This window comes from Leucoraja erinacea, chromosome 4 (genome assembly GCF_028641065.1).
Source record: "Leucoraja erinacea ecotype New England chromosome 4, Leri_hhj_1, whole genome shotgun sequence".
NCBI classification, from domain to species: domain Eukaryota; kingdom Metazoa; phylum Chordata; class Chondrichthyes; order Rajiformes; family Rajidae; genus Leucoraja; species Leucoraja erinaceus.
In genome coordinates this window covers 4,870,739-4,890,700 of record NC_073380.1, presented here as the reverse complement: position 1 = coordinate 4,890,700, position 19,962 = coordinate 4,870,739, and the positions used below count along the sequence as shown (strand labels likewise).

The window sequence follows — 19,962 nt, the reverse complement described above, 5'->3', positions numbered from 1 at the left end:
ACCCTTCTGAAGGAGGATTCCGACCCGAATCATAACCTGTTCCGTTTCTCCAGAGATGCTGCCTGACCCACTGTTACTCCAGCATTTGGTATCTATCTTTGGTGTAAACCAGCATCCGTAGTTGCTTTGGACAGCATAGATGTTCACATGAAGTTAACGTGCAGTATTGCTGAGTCTGCTGGACATTGGGAAGAAGGTGTTCTTGAACCTAGAGCTCACGGTTTATGGACTCCTGTGAATGGTTCCTAGTGATGGGAGTAAACTGGTAGCGTGGCCAGGACAGTGTGGGTCTGTGATGCATTAGGGTTAGCTCGTCAGTCTCTGATGATGCTGGCGGCCTCTTTGAGGCAACGACCCCTGTAGTTCCCTTCAATGGCAGGGAGGTCAGTGATGACATTTCCAAATGGACTTCTCAAACATCAGCGGTCAGGATAAGAACTGATTGTTGCTTTGTACTCACTGCTCACCTTCATCTGAATATATCAGCCCATCGCAGACAGATTGGAGGTGAAGAGTGGGAAAGGCTGGCAGCACAACACAATATGGAAACATAGTACACTGTAAACCAGAGAGAAAGAAAAAGGTTCAGTGTGTATATATACATACTCACAAACACACACACACACACACACACACATACACAGTATTAGAATTAGAATTAGAATTTCCTTTATTGTCATTCAGACCTTACGGTCTGAACGAAATTGCCATCAAGAAGAATGTACAGGAGCCTGAAGACTGTAACGTCCAGGTTCAGGAATAGCTGCTTCCCCACAGCCATCAGGCTATTAAACACAACAAATAAGCTCTGAACTGCAGAAGACTATATTATTACTGCACTATATTTGTTATTTATTGAACTTTTTTTTTTTTTCTCTCTTCCCCCGTTTACATATTCACTTATTCTGTTGTGCTGCAGCAAGTAAGAATTTCATTGTCCCGTCCGGAACAAATGACAATAAAACTCGCTTGGCTCTTGAGTATATATATTATATATATATGCATACACACGCGCACACATGTACACACAAAAAACAAACAATAGTTGTGCAAGAATAACATTAATAGTCTATTGTAGTTCAGAGCTTATTTCAGGTGTTTAATAGACTGATGGCTGCAGTGTTGGACTTTAAAACAATTATACCATGGATCATGTAATAATCAACCACATCCATAAAGTGTTGTACTTCAAATGAAATTAAATCCTTGCTTGTGTTAGATTGTTGTTGCAGGGACCATCGCAAGGTTTAAGAAACATTTAGACATGGACAGGGCAGGTTTAGGGGGATATATGACAAAAGCAGGCAGGTGGGACTAGTGTAGATGGGGCATGTTGGTCGGCGTGGGCAGGTTGGGGCGAGGGGCCTGTTTCCACGCTGTATCACTCTATGACACTAAGACTAGGTGCGACGAGTGTAGGCGGGGCACGTTGGTCGGCGTGGGCAGGTTGGGCCAAGGGGCCTGTTTCCACACTGTATCACACTACAACTCCACTGTATTTTATGTAGGAATGTAATTTTCTCAATTTGTTGCAGAGACAAAGAGAAGATATCGAGACAAATGAACTCAGGGGACATAGCGGTTTCTTCTACCAACTCCAGGGACGCTAGTGGTAGCAGCAGTGGTCAGCAGCGACTTCCTGCATTCATTGCTCTTCACTCATCGGTATCTTCGGAAGAGAAGGCAGACTCCGATGTGGAAGAGGAGAGAGAGGGTGAAGCATCGGGTAAGTATCAGGACAACATTAGCAAAGAAGCCCAAAACCTATCACTCTGTTTTACACTTTGTCCAGTGTCAGCTGTCACTAGGCGAGTTATATTTGTAAAGCTCATGTCATTGGAGCAGAATTAGGCCATCAAGGCTACTCTGCCATTTAATCATGGCTGATCTATCTTCCCCCAACCACTTTCTCCTGCCTTCTTCCCATAACCCTTGGCACCCTTACTAATCTAATATCTGTGTCAATCTGTGCCTTAAAAATGTCCATTTAGTACTTTAGTAATGTTGACATAACCATGCGTCCAACGTTGAATAGAAAGCCTGATCGTAAAAAAGCTGCAGTAACTTGGAACATTGCAACTCGTTTGGATCAGGTAAATAAGCACTGATCAACAATATGAACTGCAGCCTCAGCTTCCATGCCTCTCCCTGGCTCCTGACACTACACCAGACATTGGATATTGGTGCCGTCGACAACAGCACATTGAACTGCCTACAGCGCCTGGAAGGCGTTACATTACTTCTGCAACCTCAAACGCAAGAAGAGGATTGGATATTGGTGTGTTGTTGTCATGTCTACCAAGATACATGGAAACATGTTCATGGATTTGGTGTCACACTTGCCTTTGTCCTTCCAACTTGAATCCAGCCCAACACTAAGGCTTCAAATGCTGGAGTAACTCAGCGGGTCAGGCAGCATCTGCGGAGAACATGGATAGGTGACGTTTCACAGAGTGCTGGAGTAACTCAGCGGGTCAGGCAGCATCTGTGGAGAACATGGATAGGTGGCGTTTCACAGAGTGCTGGAGTAACTCAGCGGGTCAGGCAGCATCTGTGGAGAACATGGATAGGTGACGTTTCACAGAGTGCTGGAGTAACTCAGCGGGTCAGGCAGCATCTGTGGAGAACATGGATAGGTGACGTTTCACATCCGAACCTTATCTGAATAGGTGGAGAGGTGACGTTTCGGTTCGGGACCCTTCTACCACCATGCTTTCCAGAGATGTACCATGTGGCAGAAAACATCTCATCACTTGGAGGATTTAAATGGTTATGTGACTTGAATAGAAAAGTATCAGATGGAATTGAATCCAGTAGAGTCATGGGGTGATCCATCACAGAAACAGACCCTTCAGCCCATCTGGTCCATGCCGACCAAGGTACCCCATCTATTCTAGCCCCATTTGCCAGTATTAGGTACATATCTCTCTAAATACTTCCTATCAATGTACCTGTCTAAATATCTTGTATATGTCGATATTGTACTTGCCTCAAACACTTTGCTTGGTGTTTCCATATACCCACCGTGTGAAGTTGCCAACTAGATCTATGACAATCTTTCTCCACGCACATTAAATCTATGCCCTCTAGCTTGTATTCCCCTTCGCTAAGAAAACGACTGTGTATTCACTTGACTTATACCCCTCACCCTCCTGCAGTTCAAGGAGTATAAAGTCCCAACCTGCCCAATCTCTCCCTATAGCCTAGGCCTTTGATTCCCGGCAACATCTTTGTAAATCTTCTTTGCATGCTTTTGCGTGAACCAGCATCTACAGTTCCTTGTTCCTCCCGGGGCTGCTGTTTGTTTATGGGAGTTTATGTCACTACTCAGTCATTGAGCAGAATCAGTTTGCCATTTCAGAGACAATTCCAGATTTCACCCTCCGATAAAGTTTGCAAACAACATACCAGTCTTATGTAGGGATCTGGATCACGTGCAGGTAGAGGCGATGACTTTAACTTGGCATCATGTTCAGCACAGACATTGTGGGCTGAATGGCCTGTTCCTGTGCTGTATTGTTCTATATTTATTGTAACACTGAGCTTTGTTACAGGCCCTTCAGCCCTCCGAGTCTGCGCTGACAAGCGATCACCCCGTACACCAGTTCTATTCTGCACAGTAGGGACAATTTTACAGAAGCCAATTCACCTACAAACCTACAAATCTTCAGAGTGTAGGAGGAAACTGGAGCACCCGGAGAAAACCCATGCAGATCACAGGGAGAACGTGCAAACTCCGTACAGACAGCACCCATAGTCAGGATAAACCCCGTGTCTCTGGCGCTGTGCGGCTGCAACTCTACCGCTGCGCCACTGTGCCGCCCTTAAACTGGGGTGACACTGAGCTAGTGATCATTTCAAACGTACCCCACCCTTGTCTTGTGTTCACCATCCCCTCTGATCTCCCCCTTTCCGATACCAAACTTTCTGTCCTCAGCAGAGGCCTCACCTTTGTTCCCCTCCGTCCCCACCTCAATGAGTTCCGTGTCCGACCCAGGGCCCACTGATAATTTCAAGTTGACTGCACTACCTGCTGGTCTTATACATGGAGTAATTCAGTTATTTGTCATGTGGTTTGTTCACACAAGGGCAGCAAAGTCTCGGGGAGTGAGCAGAGGCTTCTGTTTCCCAATTGCCCATTTATTGAGAAGTAAATGGCTGCAGTCATCCTTGCAGTAACTAGAGAGAGAGAGAGAGAGAGACAGAGAGAGAGAGAGAGAGAGACAGACAGAGAGAGAGAGAGACAGACAGACAGAGAGAGAGACAGAGAGAGAGAGAGAGAGAGACAGACAGGGAGAGAGAGAGTGGGAGACAGAGAGAGAGACAGACAGACAGAGACAGAGACAGAGACAGGCAGACAGAGCGACAGAGAGAGAGAAAGAGAGACAGAGACAGAGAGAGACAGAGAGAGAGAGAGAGAGACAGAGAGAGACAGAGAGAGAGAGAGAGAGAGAGACGGAGAGAGAGAGAGAGGTCAGGGATAGATTGTTGGAGTTGTGAGTGATTTGTGCTGTAAACATTTCCCAGTGATATGCCACTTTGAGAGTTTATAAACAAGTATTGTCTCAGCAGGCTGTTGAGTTGCCATCACATGCCGTTTTATTGTCATCTGGTCATAATCATAATGGGAAGAGTTCACTATGAGCTTTTAACAGCATCACTGCGCACACTTAACGGCTGATCACATTTGTTTGACATATCACTGAAGCAAAGGTAATAAGATGGTGCAGGGGATAAAATAGACTTTCCTCGAGTATTTGACAGCTTTTGGATGCTACCACGTCGCGCCCATGTCAGACAAGGAAGCATTTCACCGCAAGGTTTATGATCAATGAATTGTAATATATCCCAACAAAGTGTTTGTGTTAACCCCATTCTCTTCTAAAGCCTCAGTTTAGAGCACAGCATGGAAACAGGCCCTTTGGCCCGCTAGTTATATACTATACACTAGGGGCAATTCTGGGGTGGCACGGTGGCGCAGCGGTAGAGCTGCTGTCTCACAGCACCAGAGACCCGGGGTTCTCTGGAAACTTTCAAGAGAGAGCTAGATAGGGCTCTTAAAGATAGCGGAGTCAGGGGATATGGGGAGAAGGCAGGAACGGGGTAGTGATTGGGGATGATCAGCCATGATCACATGGGACACATGACAATGACGATGCTGGCTTGAAGGACCGAATGGCCTAGTCCTGCGTCTATTGTCTATTGCCTATTGTCGAATCCCGACTACGGGTGCTGTCTGTACGGAGTTTTCACGTTCTCCCCGTGACCCACGTGGGTTTTCTCCGGGTGCTCCGGTTTCCTCCCACACTCCAAAGACGTACAGATTTGTAGGTTCATTGGCTTCTGAAAGTTGTCCCTTTTATTACCTTTGTCAGTTCTTACTTGGATTATCTCGTGCAGGGAATGGAGGGATATGGATCACGTGCAGGCAGAGGAGATTAGTTGATCTTGGCATCAGGTTCAGCACGGACATTGTGGGCCGAAGGGCCTGTTCCTGTGCTGTACTGTTCTACGTATCAATGTATGGTGTACGAGATGAGAAGAACTTTTTTCACACAGAGTGGTGAATCTCTGGAACTCTCTGCCGCAGAGGGTAGTTGAGGCCAGTTCATTGGCTATATTTAAGAGGGAGTTAGATGTGGCCCTTGTGGCTAAGGTGATCAGAGGGTATGGAGAGAAGGCAGGTACGGGATACTGTGTTGGATGATCACCCATGATCATATTGAATGGCGGTGCAGGCTCGAAGGGCCGAATGGCCTACTCCTGCACCTAATTTCTATGTTTCTATTGACATGATCTCACCGTCTCTTTGCCCCTTCCGTTACCTTTGGTAATTCCTCTTTAACACGCCTGCCGTAGTTAAACTTTCCTTTTATCAGCACTTTATAGTTCTTGTCTGCCTCATTTTGCAGCAAACTTTACCTGACTTCCTAAACAAGACCTTTTAGTATTCTGTAAAATATTCAGCACAGCAGTCCAAAGGAGTTGAATTATCATCATCACGGACCTAATCGTTAGCCTAGCATGCTTCAGCAAATATGTCATTTAAACTAATTCTGGCCCTTCATGTTTACACTTCTTTAGATAATGTCACCAGTGGCTGTCAGAGTGTTTTAATACACTGTCAAAGGTGTGCAAAATCATGAGGGGAATAGATCGGGTAGACGCACAGAGTCTCTTGCCCAGAGTAGGGGATTCGAGAACCAGAGGGCTTAGGTTTAAGGTGAAGGGGAAAAGACGTATTAGGAATCTGAGGGGTCACCTTTGCATGTAAATGGTGGTGGGTATACGGAACGAGGTGCCAAAGGAGGTGGTTGACGCAGGGACTATCGCAACCTTTAAGAAGTAATTAAACAGGTACATGGATAGGACAGGTATAGAGGGATATGGGCCAAACGCAGTGGAACTAGTGTAGATGGAACATGTTGGTCGGTGCAGGCAAGTTGGGCCGAAGGGCCTGTTTCCACACTGTAGGACTCTAAGTGTGAAAATAAATAGGAAAATAGAATTTTACACTTTAAAAATGCAGCTGCTCTTGGACACAAATGAGGGAGAACTGTCGATTGAAAGATAATATTGATCGAAATCCTGGCAAGTTAGAAATGTAGAGACATGCAGCATAGAAACACAGTGACGTGTTGGGTTGGGACCTTCTGAATCTGCCTGAAGAAGGGTCCTGATCCAAAACATTACCTATCCATGTTCCCCACAGATGCTGCCTGACCCGCTGAGTTACTCCAGCACTCTGTGAAACGTCACCTATCCATGTTCTCCACAGATGCTGCCTGACCCGCTGAGTTACTCCAGCACTCTGTGTAACGTCACCTATCCATGTTCTCCACAGATGCTGCCTGACCCGCTGAGTTACTCCAGCACTCTGTGAAACGTCACCTATCCATGTTCTCCACAGATGCTGCTTGACCCGCTGAGTTACTCCAGCACTGTGTGAAACGTCACCTATCCATGTTCTCCACAGATGCTGCCTGACCCGCTGAGTTACCCGCACTCTCTGTGAAACGTCACCTATCCATGTTCTCCACTCTGTGAAACTGAGTTACTCCACACTGTGTGAAACGTCCTATCCATGTTCTCCACAGATGCTGCCTGACCCGCTGAGTTACTCCAGCACTCTGTGAAACGTCACCTATCCATGTTCTCCACAGATGTTGCCTGACCCGCTGAGTTACTCCAGCACTCTGTGAAACGTCACCTATCCATGTTCTCCACAGATGCTGCCTGACCCGCTGAGTTACTCCAGCACTCTGTGAAACGTCACCTATCTATGTTCTCCACAGATGCTGCCTGACCCGCTGAGTTACTCCAGCACCCTGTATCACTTTTTAATTTCATTTTACATCTGATGAAGATGCTATGATGGACGTGCTGTTCATTCACCATTTGAATCTTTGTCAATTTGTCCTACAGCTTTTTCCTTCTCCTTCTCTTGCTTTGTGTCTCCCTACCCACTGTATCTGGATCATTCTATCCTTGTTACCACAAATAGGAGCAAACCTAATCGCAAACTGCCAAAGACTAACCCATCGTTCCAGTCCATCCCCATTAGAAGGGACATTGTGGTTGACATGGACTGGTTGGGTCAAAGAGCTTGCTTATAGACACTGGCCATAAGCGATAGGAGTAGAATTAGGCCATTTGGCCCATCTACTCTGCCATTCAACCATGGCTGATCTATCTCTCCCTCCAAACCCCATTCTCCTGCCTTCTCCCCGTAACCCCTGACACCCACACTAATCAAGAATCTATCTGAGAAGGGTTTCGGCCCGAACGTCGCCTATTTCCTTCGCTCCATAGATGCTGCTGCACCCACTGAGTTTCTCCAGCAATTTTGTGTACCTAAGAATCTATCTATCTCTGCCTTAACAATATCCACTGACTTGGCCTCCACAGCCTTCTGTGGCAAAGAATTCCACAGATTCACCACCCTCTGACTATAAATTCCTGCTCATCTCCTTTCTAAAGGTGCATCCTTTTATTCTGAGACCCTCTCATCCTAAATACCAGACTTTCATATATATAGAATTTTTATTAGAATTTAGTTCAGTTAATTGTCACTTTACTGACATTTGTTGTGTGCTGTCCCGTCAGCAGAAAGACAATACATGATTATAGTTGTGCCATTCACAATGTACAGATAGATACATAATAAGGAAATAATTGTTTGGTGCAAGGTAAAGCCAGAAGAAATTCCTCCTCATCTCCTTCCGAAAAGAACATCCTTTAATTCTGAGGCTGTGACCTCTAGTCCTGGACTCTCCCACTAGTGGAAACATCCTCCACACATCCACTCTATCCAAGCCTTTCATTATTCTGTATGTTTCAGTGAGATTTCCCCCCTCATCCTCCTAAACTCCAGGAGTTTAGAACTCCAGAGCATTCTACACCATGGAGTATTTAATCTTAAAACCCAAATAATTGTTGGATTTGCCCCTTGGGTTAATTCATGTTCATAAGTCATGTTAGCAGAATTAGGCCATTCAGCCCATTGAGTCTAGTCCGCCATTCGATCATGGCTGATCTATCTTTCCCTTCCAGCCCCATTCTCCTACATTCTCCCTGTAACCTTCAACACCCTTACTAATGAAGATCTTGTCAATCTCTGCTTTAAAAATACCCAACGACTTGGCCTCCCAGCTGCCTGTGGCGATGAGTGCCACAGATATCCAGTTCTTCACCAGCAACCATTTTCATGGTTCGGACTGTGACAGAGGGAATTGCTCTAATTTCCGTTTTCCCTTCCACCTTGTCTCCCTTTACGATGACCTAAAGCTGCTGCATCCATGCAGTGTTTGATCTTGCCTGCCGTGTGATGCAGCAAACTGGTTCCTGGGTTGTCTCCACTAACATGAATCGGCCATTTACCTTTACATCTCTCGCAGTGAAAATATTAGATGCCAACATTAAGGAGGGATATAAAGCCTTGACCTCCAGGTTGAAGGATAGCTTCATCCCAACAACCATCAGGCTCTGGAACAATGCACAACACTAACCTCATCTATCAACTATTATGGACTGTCTTTGGTTCCCCTAAAGACTTTGTTTTTTTCACTAGTATTGTGTATTTTTTGGGGGGGGTTATTATATATATAATCTGTGTATTGTGTTTACAAGCCTGCAAGTAAGAATTTCATTGTTGTGTTGTTAGAAGATATATCACGTAAACATTCTTGACACTTGATTCTCGGGTCACATGCGGGAGGTTAGTTTATGATTGGCATGTGTACTGAGGCGAAGTGAAAAGCTTTTTGTGTGCGATCCAGTCAAAGAAAAGACTACATGATTACAATCAAAACGTCCGCAGTGCACAGGGTGAAGGCACAGCATTTAGTGCAAAGATATAACATTGAAGGTCGATTAGAGGGAGTTCAAAGGTTTTCATTGAGGTAGATGGGAGGTCAGGATAGCACCCCAGCTGATGACAGGACCATTCAGTTCCCTGATTACAGCTGTCAAGAAACTGTCCCTGAATCTGGAGGGTCTCGACCCGAAACATCGCCTATTCTTTCTCTCCATTGATGGTGCCTCACCCGCTGAGTTTCTCCAGCATTTATGTCGACCCTGAATCTGGAGGTGTGCGTTTTCACACTTCTGTACCTCTTGCCTGATGGGAGAGGGGAGAAGAGGGAGTGGCCGGGGTGCGACTGGTCCTTGATGATGCTGCTGGCCTTGCCGAGGCAGCGTGAGGTGTAGATGGAGTCAATGGAAGGGAGGTTGGTTTGTGTGGTGGTCTGGGCTGCGTCCACAACACTGCAATTTCTTGCGGTCTTGGATGGAGCTGTAACTTGGCATCAAGTTCTGCACGGACATTGTGGACAGAAGGGCCTGATTCTGTGTCTTTATACATTTGTTCATCATCTCAGCCTGTTGAACCATTCATCCTTGATGTTCCATGATTCATCTCCTGTTGTACACTGTAACTGAAGGGCCATCACCATTGCTGGAGTCAGGCAGCAACTGTGCAGGGAATAGAAAGACAATTCCTCAGGTTGGGACCCCTCTTTAAACGCCTGGTCTCACAGATTCATGTGATAGGAACAGGCCATTTGGCCCATCAAGCCTGTCTGGAACAAAGACCCAGCATTTATTTATTTGCCTCTGTACTCCACAATTTGAGATTTGTAATAGAAAAAAATCACATACGATTAAAGTGCACATTGTCAGGTGTTACGAAAGGGTATTTTTATACATTTTGGTTTCACCATGTAGAAATTACAGCTGTGTTTATACATAGTCCCCTCCCCATTTCAGGGCACCATAATGTTTGGGACACATGGCTTCACAGGGGTTTGTAATTGCTCAGGTGTGTTTAAATGCCTCCTTAATGCAGGTATAAGAGAGCTCTCAGCACCTAGTCTTTCCTCCAGTCTTTCCATCACTTCTGGAAACTTTTATTGCTGTTGATCAATAAAGTATAATTGAATACCTGAGACAGGTACTAGAACAACTTTTCAAAGGCACTTGGACAGGTACACGGATGGGACAGGTTTAGAGGGATATGGGCCAAATGCAGGCAGGTGGGACAAGTGTAGATGAGGCATGTTGATCGGCATGGATAAGTTGGGCCGAATGGCCTGTTTGTGTGCTGTGTGTCTACTGTGGCTGAGGAAGACATGGTGAGATGGGAGAAGGTTAATGAAACATTAGCGCCTGTCCACAAGCCGTGTGTGCGTTGAGTGTGAGGCTCGGTCCCAGCACAATCTGAAGTCTCTGGGTCGTAAAAAATGTGCAAAATGCAGCAGTTTGTGAAGGGGGCTTTAATTACAGTCGCAGTTGATTGGCAAAGCTGGACACAAACAGCCTAATAAAATGACTGCTGCTTTAATGCCACTGTTATTAAAGCTGAGTAATTGATCGTACGGTGTGCACATTAAGAAATTGTGTTGCTGCTGACTGCGGCTTCCATTGAAGATAAATCAATTTGCTTCATAACTCTGCTCCTCAGCCTCCCTACTCCAATTTTATTCATCAGAAATCGTCTTTCCTGAGAAGATACACTGGCATTGTGTACGGTGCAAATATTATAAATATGGGTCAGGGTGGTTTATCCACCTTTTATCTGCTTTATTGATCCTGGGGATGTGCCTGAGTTGGACATTTACAGCCTCCGTGATTACCCAGAGAACAAGAACAAGCATCATCTTGAATCTCTGCCGTTCTTTAACCATTTTAAACACCTCATTAACTTGCCAAGTCGCTGCTAATAACATCTTGAATGAATAAGTTTATTGGCCAAGTATTCACATACAAGGAATTTGCCTTGGTGCTCTGCCCGCAAGTGACAGCATGACATACAGTGACAGTTAGGAATGAAAAATAAAACATTAAACATTAATAATAAAGCATTATTAATTAAACATGTGAATACCAGAGCAAAAGGAGGCTACAGATTTTTGGTTATTGAGTAGAGCTACTACTTGTGGAAAAGAAAGCTGTTTTTATGTCTCTGTGGCAGCTTTGACAGTCTGGAGTCGCCTTCCAGAGGGAGTCTTTATGAGACGTCCGCTTTGCCTTTGGGACAGGTGTACCGAACACTATAAAACTTTAACACAAGATTCATGGGGAAGGTCTTCAGGCTGTCCATTCCCTCCACAGATGCTGCCTGGCTCACCGAGTTCCTCCAGCACTTTGTGTTTTCCAGATTCCAGCATCTGCAGTTCAACTGTGTGTCCAGTTTAGTGAGTTTAGTTTGATGCATCTTTTGATGGTAAGTTTAATGTCTGGTTAGTTTCACTCTACAAGGGACGTGTAGAACATAAAGTCACCTTTACAAGTCTTGAATTGGTGCCTTCAACTATGGGGACATTTGTGTGAACACTGGGGTAAAGTGTCATTTTTAAACCCAGCCTTTGTTTTAAATTTGTTGGTAAATCTCATGTTCTTTGGTCCTATTCACCTGTGAGAGCTGTCAACATTTGTTAAGGATAACTCCATCTATAAACACATTCATCAAAATACAATCTTTTAACTTTGTGAGCGCATGGTGGCACAGAGGTAAAGATGCTGCCTCACAGCACCAGAGACCCGAGTTTGATCCTGACCTCTGTGTGGAGTTTGCACGCTCCCCCCATGGAGTTTCTGCGAGTGCTCCGGTTTCCCTCTGCATCCCAAAGGCGTGCGGGTTTGAAGGTTAATTCTCTTTGGTAAATTACCTGTAGTGTGTAGGGAGTGGATGAGAAAGTGGGATAACAATGTGAACTAGAGTGATCGCTGGTCGGCATGGACTTGGCGGGCCAAAGGGTTTGATTCCATGCTGTGTCTCAAAACTAAATTAAACTAAACTTTGCAATTTGTAACACTTTAATCAGTAATCCCAGTGTTAAACAGGTCTGATGTTCCAAATGTTCATACTAGCCTCAGCAGTGCTGCAGGAATGAGGAGATGTGAACTGTAAGGGACATACATGCTTTCGCCACCAAATATTCTTGAATTTTTTGAAGAGGTTACTAGGGAAATTGACGAGGGTAAAGCAGTGGATGTTGTCTATATGGACTTTAGTAAGGCCTTTGACAAGGTTCCTCATGGAAGGTTGGTTAAGAAGGTTCAACTGTTGGGTATAAATGAAGGAATAGCAAGATGGATTCAACAGTGGCTGAATGGGAGAAGCCAGAGGGTAATGGTGGATGGCTGTTTATCGGGTTGGAGGCAGGTGACTAGTGGGGTGCCTCGGGGATCTGTGTTGGGTCCTTTGTTGTTTGTCATGTACATCAATGATCTGGATGAAGGTGTGGTAAATTGGATTAGTAAGTATGCAGATGATACCAAGATAGGGGGTGTTGTGGATAATGAAGAGGATTTCCAAAGTCTACAGAGTTATTTAGGCCATTTGAAAAAATGGGCTGAAAGATGGCAGATGGAGTTTAATGCTGATAAATGTGAGGTGCTACACCTTGGCAGGACAAATCAAAATAGGACGTACATGGTAAATTAGGGAATTGAAGAATACAGTTGAACAGAGGGATCTGGGTTAACCGTGCATAGTTCCTGAAGGTGGAATCTCATATAGATAGGGTGGTAAAGAAAGCTTTTGGTATGCTAGCCTTTATAAATCAGAGCATTGAGTATAGAAGCTGGGATGTAATGTTAAAATTGTACAAGGCATTGGTGAGATCAAATCTGGAGTATGGTGTACAATTTTGGTCGCCCAATTATAGGAAGGATGTCAACAAAATAGAGAGTGCAGAGGAGATTTACTAGAATGTTGCCTGGGTTTCAACAACTAAGTTACAGAGATAGGTTGAATAAGTTAGGTCTTTATTCTCTGGAGCGCAGAAGGTTAAGGGGGGACCTGATAGAGGTCTTTAAAATGATGAGAGGGATGGACAGAGTTAATGTGGACAAGCTTTTCCCTTTGAGAATAGGGAAGATTCAAACAAGAGGACATGACTTCAGAATTAAGGGACAGAAGTTTAGGGGTAATATGAGGGGGAACTTCTTTACGCAGAGAGTGGCAGCAGTGTGGAATGAGCTCCCAGTGGAAGTGGTGGAGGCAGGTTCATTGGTATCATTTAAAAATAAATTGGATAGGCATATGGATGAGAAGGGAATGGAGGGTTATGGTATGAGTGCAGGCAGGTGGGACTAAGGGGAAAAAAATTTGTTCGGCACGGACTTGTAGGGGCGAGATGGCCTGTTTCCGTGCTGTAATTGTTATATGGTTATCAAGGACACAGAACAAAGAACAGCATCGGAACAGGCCCTTCACCCCCAATCTCCATGCCAATCAAGATGCCACTGTCTAGAAAATACACGAGTAGATTCCTTGAAAGTGGCGTCACAGGTAACCAGAGCTTGTCAATAGACGACAGGTGCAGGAGTAGGCCATTCGGCCCTTCGAGCCAGCACCGCCATTCACTGTGATCATGGCTGATCATCCACAGTGAGTACCCCGTTCCTGCCTTCTCCCCATATCCCCTGACTCTGCTATCTTTAAGAGCCCTATCTAGCTCACTCTTGAATGTATCCAGAGAACCGGCCTCCACCGCCCTCTGAGGCAGAGAATTCCACAAACTCACAACTCTCTGCGTCCCGCTGAGTTCCTCCAGCATTTTGTGTCTATCACAGGTAGACAGGTTGGTCAAGAGTGGCGCACATAGTCTGGCACGGTGGCGCAGCGGTAGAGTTGCTGCCTCACAGCACCAGAGACCCGGGTTCGATCCTGACTACGGGTGCTGTCTGCACGGAGTTTGCACCTTCTCCCCACGACCTGCATGGGTTTTCTCCGGGTACTCCGGTTTCCTCCCACACTCCAAAGACATACAGGTTTGTAGGTTAATTGGCCTCTAAAATTGTCCCTAGTGTGTAGGATGGAACTAATGTACGGGTGATCGCTGGTTGGCATGGATTCTGTGGGCTGAAGGGCCTGTTTCCATGCTGTTTCTCTATTATTAAAACTAAACTAAAACCATGGGCTTTATCTGTCAAGAGTATTGAGTATAGAAGTTAGGGGGTCATGTTGCAGTTGTACAAGGCATTAGTGAGGCTACATTTGGAGTAGTGTCTTCAGCTTTGGTTACCCTGTTAGAGGAAAGATGTTGTGAGGCTGCAAAGGATGCAGGAAAGATTCATGAGGATGGTGCCAGGACTGGAGAACGACAGTGGCTTGCAAAAGTATTCATACCCCTTGAACTTTTCCACATTTTGTCACGTTACAACCACAAACGTAAATGTATTTTATTGGGATTTTATGTGATAGACCAACACAAAGTGGCGCATAATTGTGAAGTGGAAGGAAAATGATACATGGTTTTCAAATTTTTTTACAAATAAAAAACTGAAAAGTGTGGCGTGCAAAAGTATTCAGCCCCCCTGAGTCAATACTTTGTAGAACCACCTTTCGCTGCAATTACAGCTGCAAGTCTTTTGGGGTATGTCTCTACCAGCTTTGCACATCTAGAGACTGAAATGTTTGGTCTATCACATAAAATCCCAATAAAATACATTTACGTTTGTGGTTGTAACGTGACAAAATGTGGAAAAGTTCAAGGGATATGAAAACTTTTGCAAGGTATAGAGAGAGGTTGAGCAGGCTAGGATTGTATTCCTTGGAGTGCAGGAGGAAGAGGTGTGATCCCAGAGTCTTCCCAGAGTAGGGTAATCAAGGACCAGATGACATGGGTTTAAGGTGAGGAGGGAAAGATTTAATAGGAACCTGTGGGGCACTATTTCACTAGAGGGTGGTGGGTGTATGGAACAAGCTGCCAGTGGAGGTAGTTGAGGCAGGTACAACCGCAACTTTGGACAGGTACATAGATAGGACAGGTTTAGATGGTTACGGACCAAGCGCAGGCAGGTGGGACTAGTTTTGATGGAGGCATGTTGGCCGGTGTGGGCAAGTTGGGCCGAAGGGCCTGTTTCCATACTGTATCTATCACTCTATGACTGCATTCAGTCTGAAGAAGGGACCTGACCTGAAACATCGCCTATCCATTCCCTCCGCAGATGCTGACTGATCCTCTCAGTTATTCCAGAACTTTGTGTTTTGCGCAATATATTAGGCAGGCAAGGAAGGATACGCCCCACATGCAAGCAAATGGCATTGATGAAGATTGGCTGAAAGTTTGGCATGGGTGTGATGGGCCGAAATACTGTGTAATTCTGACTCTCTGCCACTCTCTCCTTCACCTAAGATAGTAAGTGGACCCTTAAAAGCTTGTGTTTAGTTTAGAGATACAGCGTGGAAACAGGCCCTGCGGCCCACCGAGTCCACGCTGACCAGCGATCCCCGCACACTGACACTATCCTACACGCACTAGGGACAGCTTACAATTTTACCCAAGCCAATTAGCCTACTAACCTGCACGTCTTTGGCTTTGGAGTGTGGGAGGAAACCGGAGCACCCGGAGAAAACCCACGCAGGTCATGGGGAGAACCTACAAACTCCGTACACACAGACGGGAGCCGTAGTCGGGATTGAACCCGGGTGTCTGGCGCCGTGAGGCGGCAACTCTACCGCTGTGCCACCGTGCCGCCCACATTCAGCGGGTGCAGTGCCAATTGGCTGGAGGGTGGCAAATGGTCGACCCATTTTCACAAGAGCTGAGGATAAATCCAATTCCACCAATCCAGTCAGCAGGAGGTTTGTGGTGAAGAACTTTTGAGAGACAATATCCAGGACAAACATTCTAGTCATTTGGAAAAGTAGGTGTAGATAAATGAAAGTCAGCATAAATGTGAAAGGCACGTCATGTTTAACTAATTCGATTGAGCTTGTAAGTAATGGAAGGGGTTGATTAGGTTAATGCAGTCAGTATTGTCTATATGGACTTCCATCAGGCACTTGACACAGTTGGGAGATGTGTTAGCAAAATTAAAGCTGATAGTATTAAGAGGATAGCCACCGTGTCAATATAAAATTGGCCAGGGCCGGAAAACAAATATTGGAGGGTTTGTTTTTCTGACGAGACACATATACAATGGCCGTTCTCCAAGGGTGTGTGTTCGGGCCACTTCTCTTTTCAATATGTTTTGTAATCTGGGACTTGGTCACTGGTGCATAATTCAGATGAAATATCAAGTCAAAAGTGTTTAATTGCCCTCTGTAGTGACAATGGCACTTAAAAACAAAACAGAGTGCTGGAGTAACTCAGCGGGTCAGGCAGCATCTGTGGAGAACATGGATAGGTGACGTTTCACAGAGTGCTGGAGTAACTCAGCGGGTCAGGCAGCATCTGTGGAGAATATGGATAGGTGACGTTTCACAGAGTGCTGGAGTAACTCAGCGGGTCAGGCGACATCTGCAGTTACTTGTTACTCCGTTTCAAAGCTGTAGATTGAATTTGACTTTTGCTGAGTGACAAGAGAACACTGATTCACTGGAAACACATTTGCCATGGAGACCGTTGATGTGGAGATCATCAAACCATGTGAAAAGGAGGAATATAAAAGAATAAGGAAAAAGCACTTGGAAATTAATTTGGATAGCTGGTTTCAATTGAAAATAAATGACCACTATGCATCAATTGGGACAGGTAGAACCTTTTTGTGGTTTAAGTTATATTATTCTTACGTGTTACCTGTTATACTCTCCTGGGTCCTGCACTCCCATACAAGGCTATGCCCTGGCACAGCGGGGCTGCTCACGCCTGGCATGTCCACCAATGCAGCATGCTGGATAACTTGTGCTAATGGGGACTGAGTTCCCGCTAATGTATAAAGGGTGGCACGGTGGTGCAGCAGTAGAGTTGCTGCCTTACAGCATCAGAGACCCCGCGTGAGACTTACGGGTGCTGTCTGTACTGAGTTTGCACGTTCTCCCCGTGACCTGCGTGGGTTTTCTCCGAGATCTTCGGTTTCCTCCCACACTCCAAAGACGTACAGGTTTGTAGGTTAATTGGCTTGGTGTAAATGTAAATTGTCCCTAGTGTGTGTAGGATAGTGTTAATGTGCGGGGATCGCTGGTCGGTGCAGACTTGATGGGCCGAAGGGCCTGTTATGCGCTGTATCTCTAAACTACATATTCTATTGCTATCAGTAAATGATCTTTCTTTTACAGGGAAGCCAATCCAAATCAAGCCCAGGTTTTGACTGACATCTTTACTCAACCCCTCAAGAAACCATGTGGCCAGCGCCTTGAGATTGGAGATGATGTGCTCTACGCTGTATGGAACAGTGCAGATGGCCGGCACACTGCGTTTACACACGCAGTTCTTGCACTTGTTTTGCACAGAAATGTTTAGTAAAGTGTTATTTTCTTTCTCGACTGGACCCTTTGTAATGAGGACCCCCGAGAAAATCCTTCAGGATTGCCGCTTCCATGGGAGAGGGAAGTGGCCGCGTGGAGCCAAAGACCGGTGTAACTGGACACTTGGACTGTCCACTGCTCGGACGCGCGGGAAGTTTATTTTTCCGTTTCGCAACCAGTGAAATATCATTTATGAACCGTGGAAACTGGCTGCAGTTATATTCATTCTACACTTTAGATTCTTACCATTTTGCATGTTATACTAGTGTTTTATTGTGAGAGTTTTATTTTGCTTGTGTTTGTCCGTGGGCCTGGGAGATCGGAGCTTCACATCGAACCTGGGCCGTGACTTGGAAAGACTTGGTTTTAGAATGGGATGTCTCAGTTAAAAAAACTCTTGTATACATCCCCTTACTGTGATTGACTTTACCTGCCAAACAAAAGGTGCAATCCTACACCTGCCTCTTGTCTGAACACGGGGATTAGTTTAGCGCTATGAACTACTTTCCCCAAAACTGTGTGGACGCATTGTTTCATCTATTTGTTGAGTTTTTAATTATAGTAATGGTGCTATTTAATAAAGAGTGCAATTTTGTTTAAGAGATCACCATATTCCACCTGAATCTGCATTTAATGTCAGTTTAATAACAGAGTTAATGTCTGCCTTACATTACTGCCCACACATGCAGTGCTTGCCAGGATACGGAAAACCGTCAGATCTCGACCCAAAACGTCACCCAATGCTTCTCTCCACAGATGCTGCCTGTCCCACTGAGTAACTCCAGCACTCTGTGAAACGTCACCCATTGCTTCTCTCCAGAGATGCTGCCTGTCCTGCTGAGTTACTCTGGGAGTTTGTTTCCATCTTTGGTAAACCAGCATTTGCAGTTCCTTCCCACACAAACAGAACTGAGGTGCAGTTTGCTGGGGTGGAGCTGGAACGTGAAGGATCTGCGGGATGCGGAAGTTCCTCAGGCAGTCCGAGGCATCTTCTGGCCACCTAGACCAGGTTGATGCCACTATACTGCCCAGTACGGGCGGCACAAATCAGGCCCAGCGTACAGACGGAAAACAGAATAATACAGGAAGGAGAAATGCATGGAGAAACAAAAGCTGTGCTTTAGATTTCTCTTTGGTTTCGAGATACAGTGTGGCAGCTGGCCCTTCGGCCCATCGTGTCCACGCCGACCATCAATCCCCGTACACTAGTACTATCCTACACACACATCACGGGACACTTAATACCAAACCATGTAGAATGGAGACGAGGAAACACTTTTTCACACAGAGTTGTAAGTCTGTGGAATTCACTGCCTCAGAGGGCGGTGGAGGCCGGTTCTCTGGATACTTTCATGAGAGAGCTAGATCGGGCTCTTAAAGATAGCGGAGTCAGGGGATATGGGGAGAAGGCAGGAACGGGGCACTGATTGTGGATGATCAGCCATGATCACATTGAATGGCGGTGCTGGCTCGAAGGGGCCGAATGGCCTACTCCTGCACCTATTGTCTATTGATCTACAAACCTGGAATGTGGGAGGGGTCAGGAGTGTTTTATTGTCATGTGTCCCAGATAGAACAATGAATTTTTTATTTGCTGCAGCACAACAGAATATATAAACATAATAAATAATATAACAAAAACTCGGGGGGGAAAAAAGAACAAACAAAAACAGAGCAATAATAATAATAGTATTGTAGTTCATAGCTTACGAGGTTGTGGTGTTTAATAGCCTGAAGATCTCAGGGAAAACCCACACGGGTCACGAGGAGGACGTACAAACTCCGTACAGACAGCTGCCGTACTCACTGGCACTGTGAGGCAGCTACTCTTCCGCTGCGCCACACTCTTTTTTAACGGTGTGCTCATCACACGTGCTTGGTCTAAGTGTCAGAATAGAAATGGCCAATTTTTACCAATAAGAGAAATATACACATTTGTATTTTTATTCTGTGGAGCACAGAGTGCTGGAGCATCTGTGGATAAGATGGATAGGTGGAGTTTCCAGTCAGGTCCCTTCTTTCTCCACAGATGTTCTCCACAGATGCTGCCGGACCCGCTGAGTTACTCCAGCACTCTGTGAAACGTCACCTATCCATGTTCTCCACAGATGCTGCCTGACCCGCTGAGTTACTCCAGCACTCTGTGAAACGTCACCTATCCATATTCTCCACAGATGCTGCCTGACCCGCTGAGTTACTCCAGCACTCTGTGAAACGTCACCTATCCATGTTCTCCGCAGATGCTGCCTGACCCGCTGAGTTAC

At 45.5% G+C, this 19,962-nt stretch overlaps 1 protein-coding gene across 1 annotated transcript in view; it reads left to right on the top strand.

Moving 5' to 3' along the window:
* Positions 1 to 18,310, top strand: part of zc3h3 (zinc finger CCCH-type containing 3) — a 169,441-nt gene extending 151,131 nt beyond the window's left edge. Inside the window, exons 11-12 of the mRNA XM_055633573.1 lie at positions 1,536 to 1,726; positions 17,510 to 18,310. Of these exons, the coding sequence (XP_055489548.1) occupies positions 1,536 to 1,726; positions 17,510 to 17,541 (223 nt within the window). The 3' untranslated portion in view covers positions 17,542 to 18,310. The remainder of the gene's footprint in view (positions 1 to 1,535; positions 1,727 to 17,509) is intronic.
* Positions 18,311 to 19,962: the final 1,652 nt, after the last annotated feature.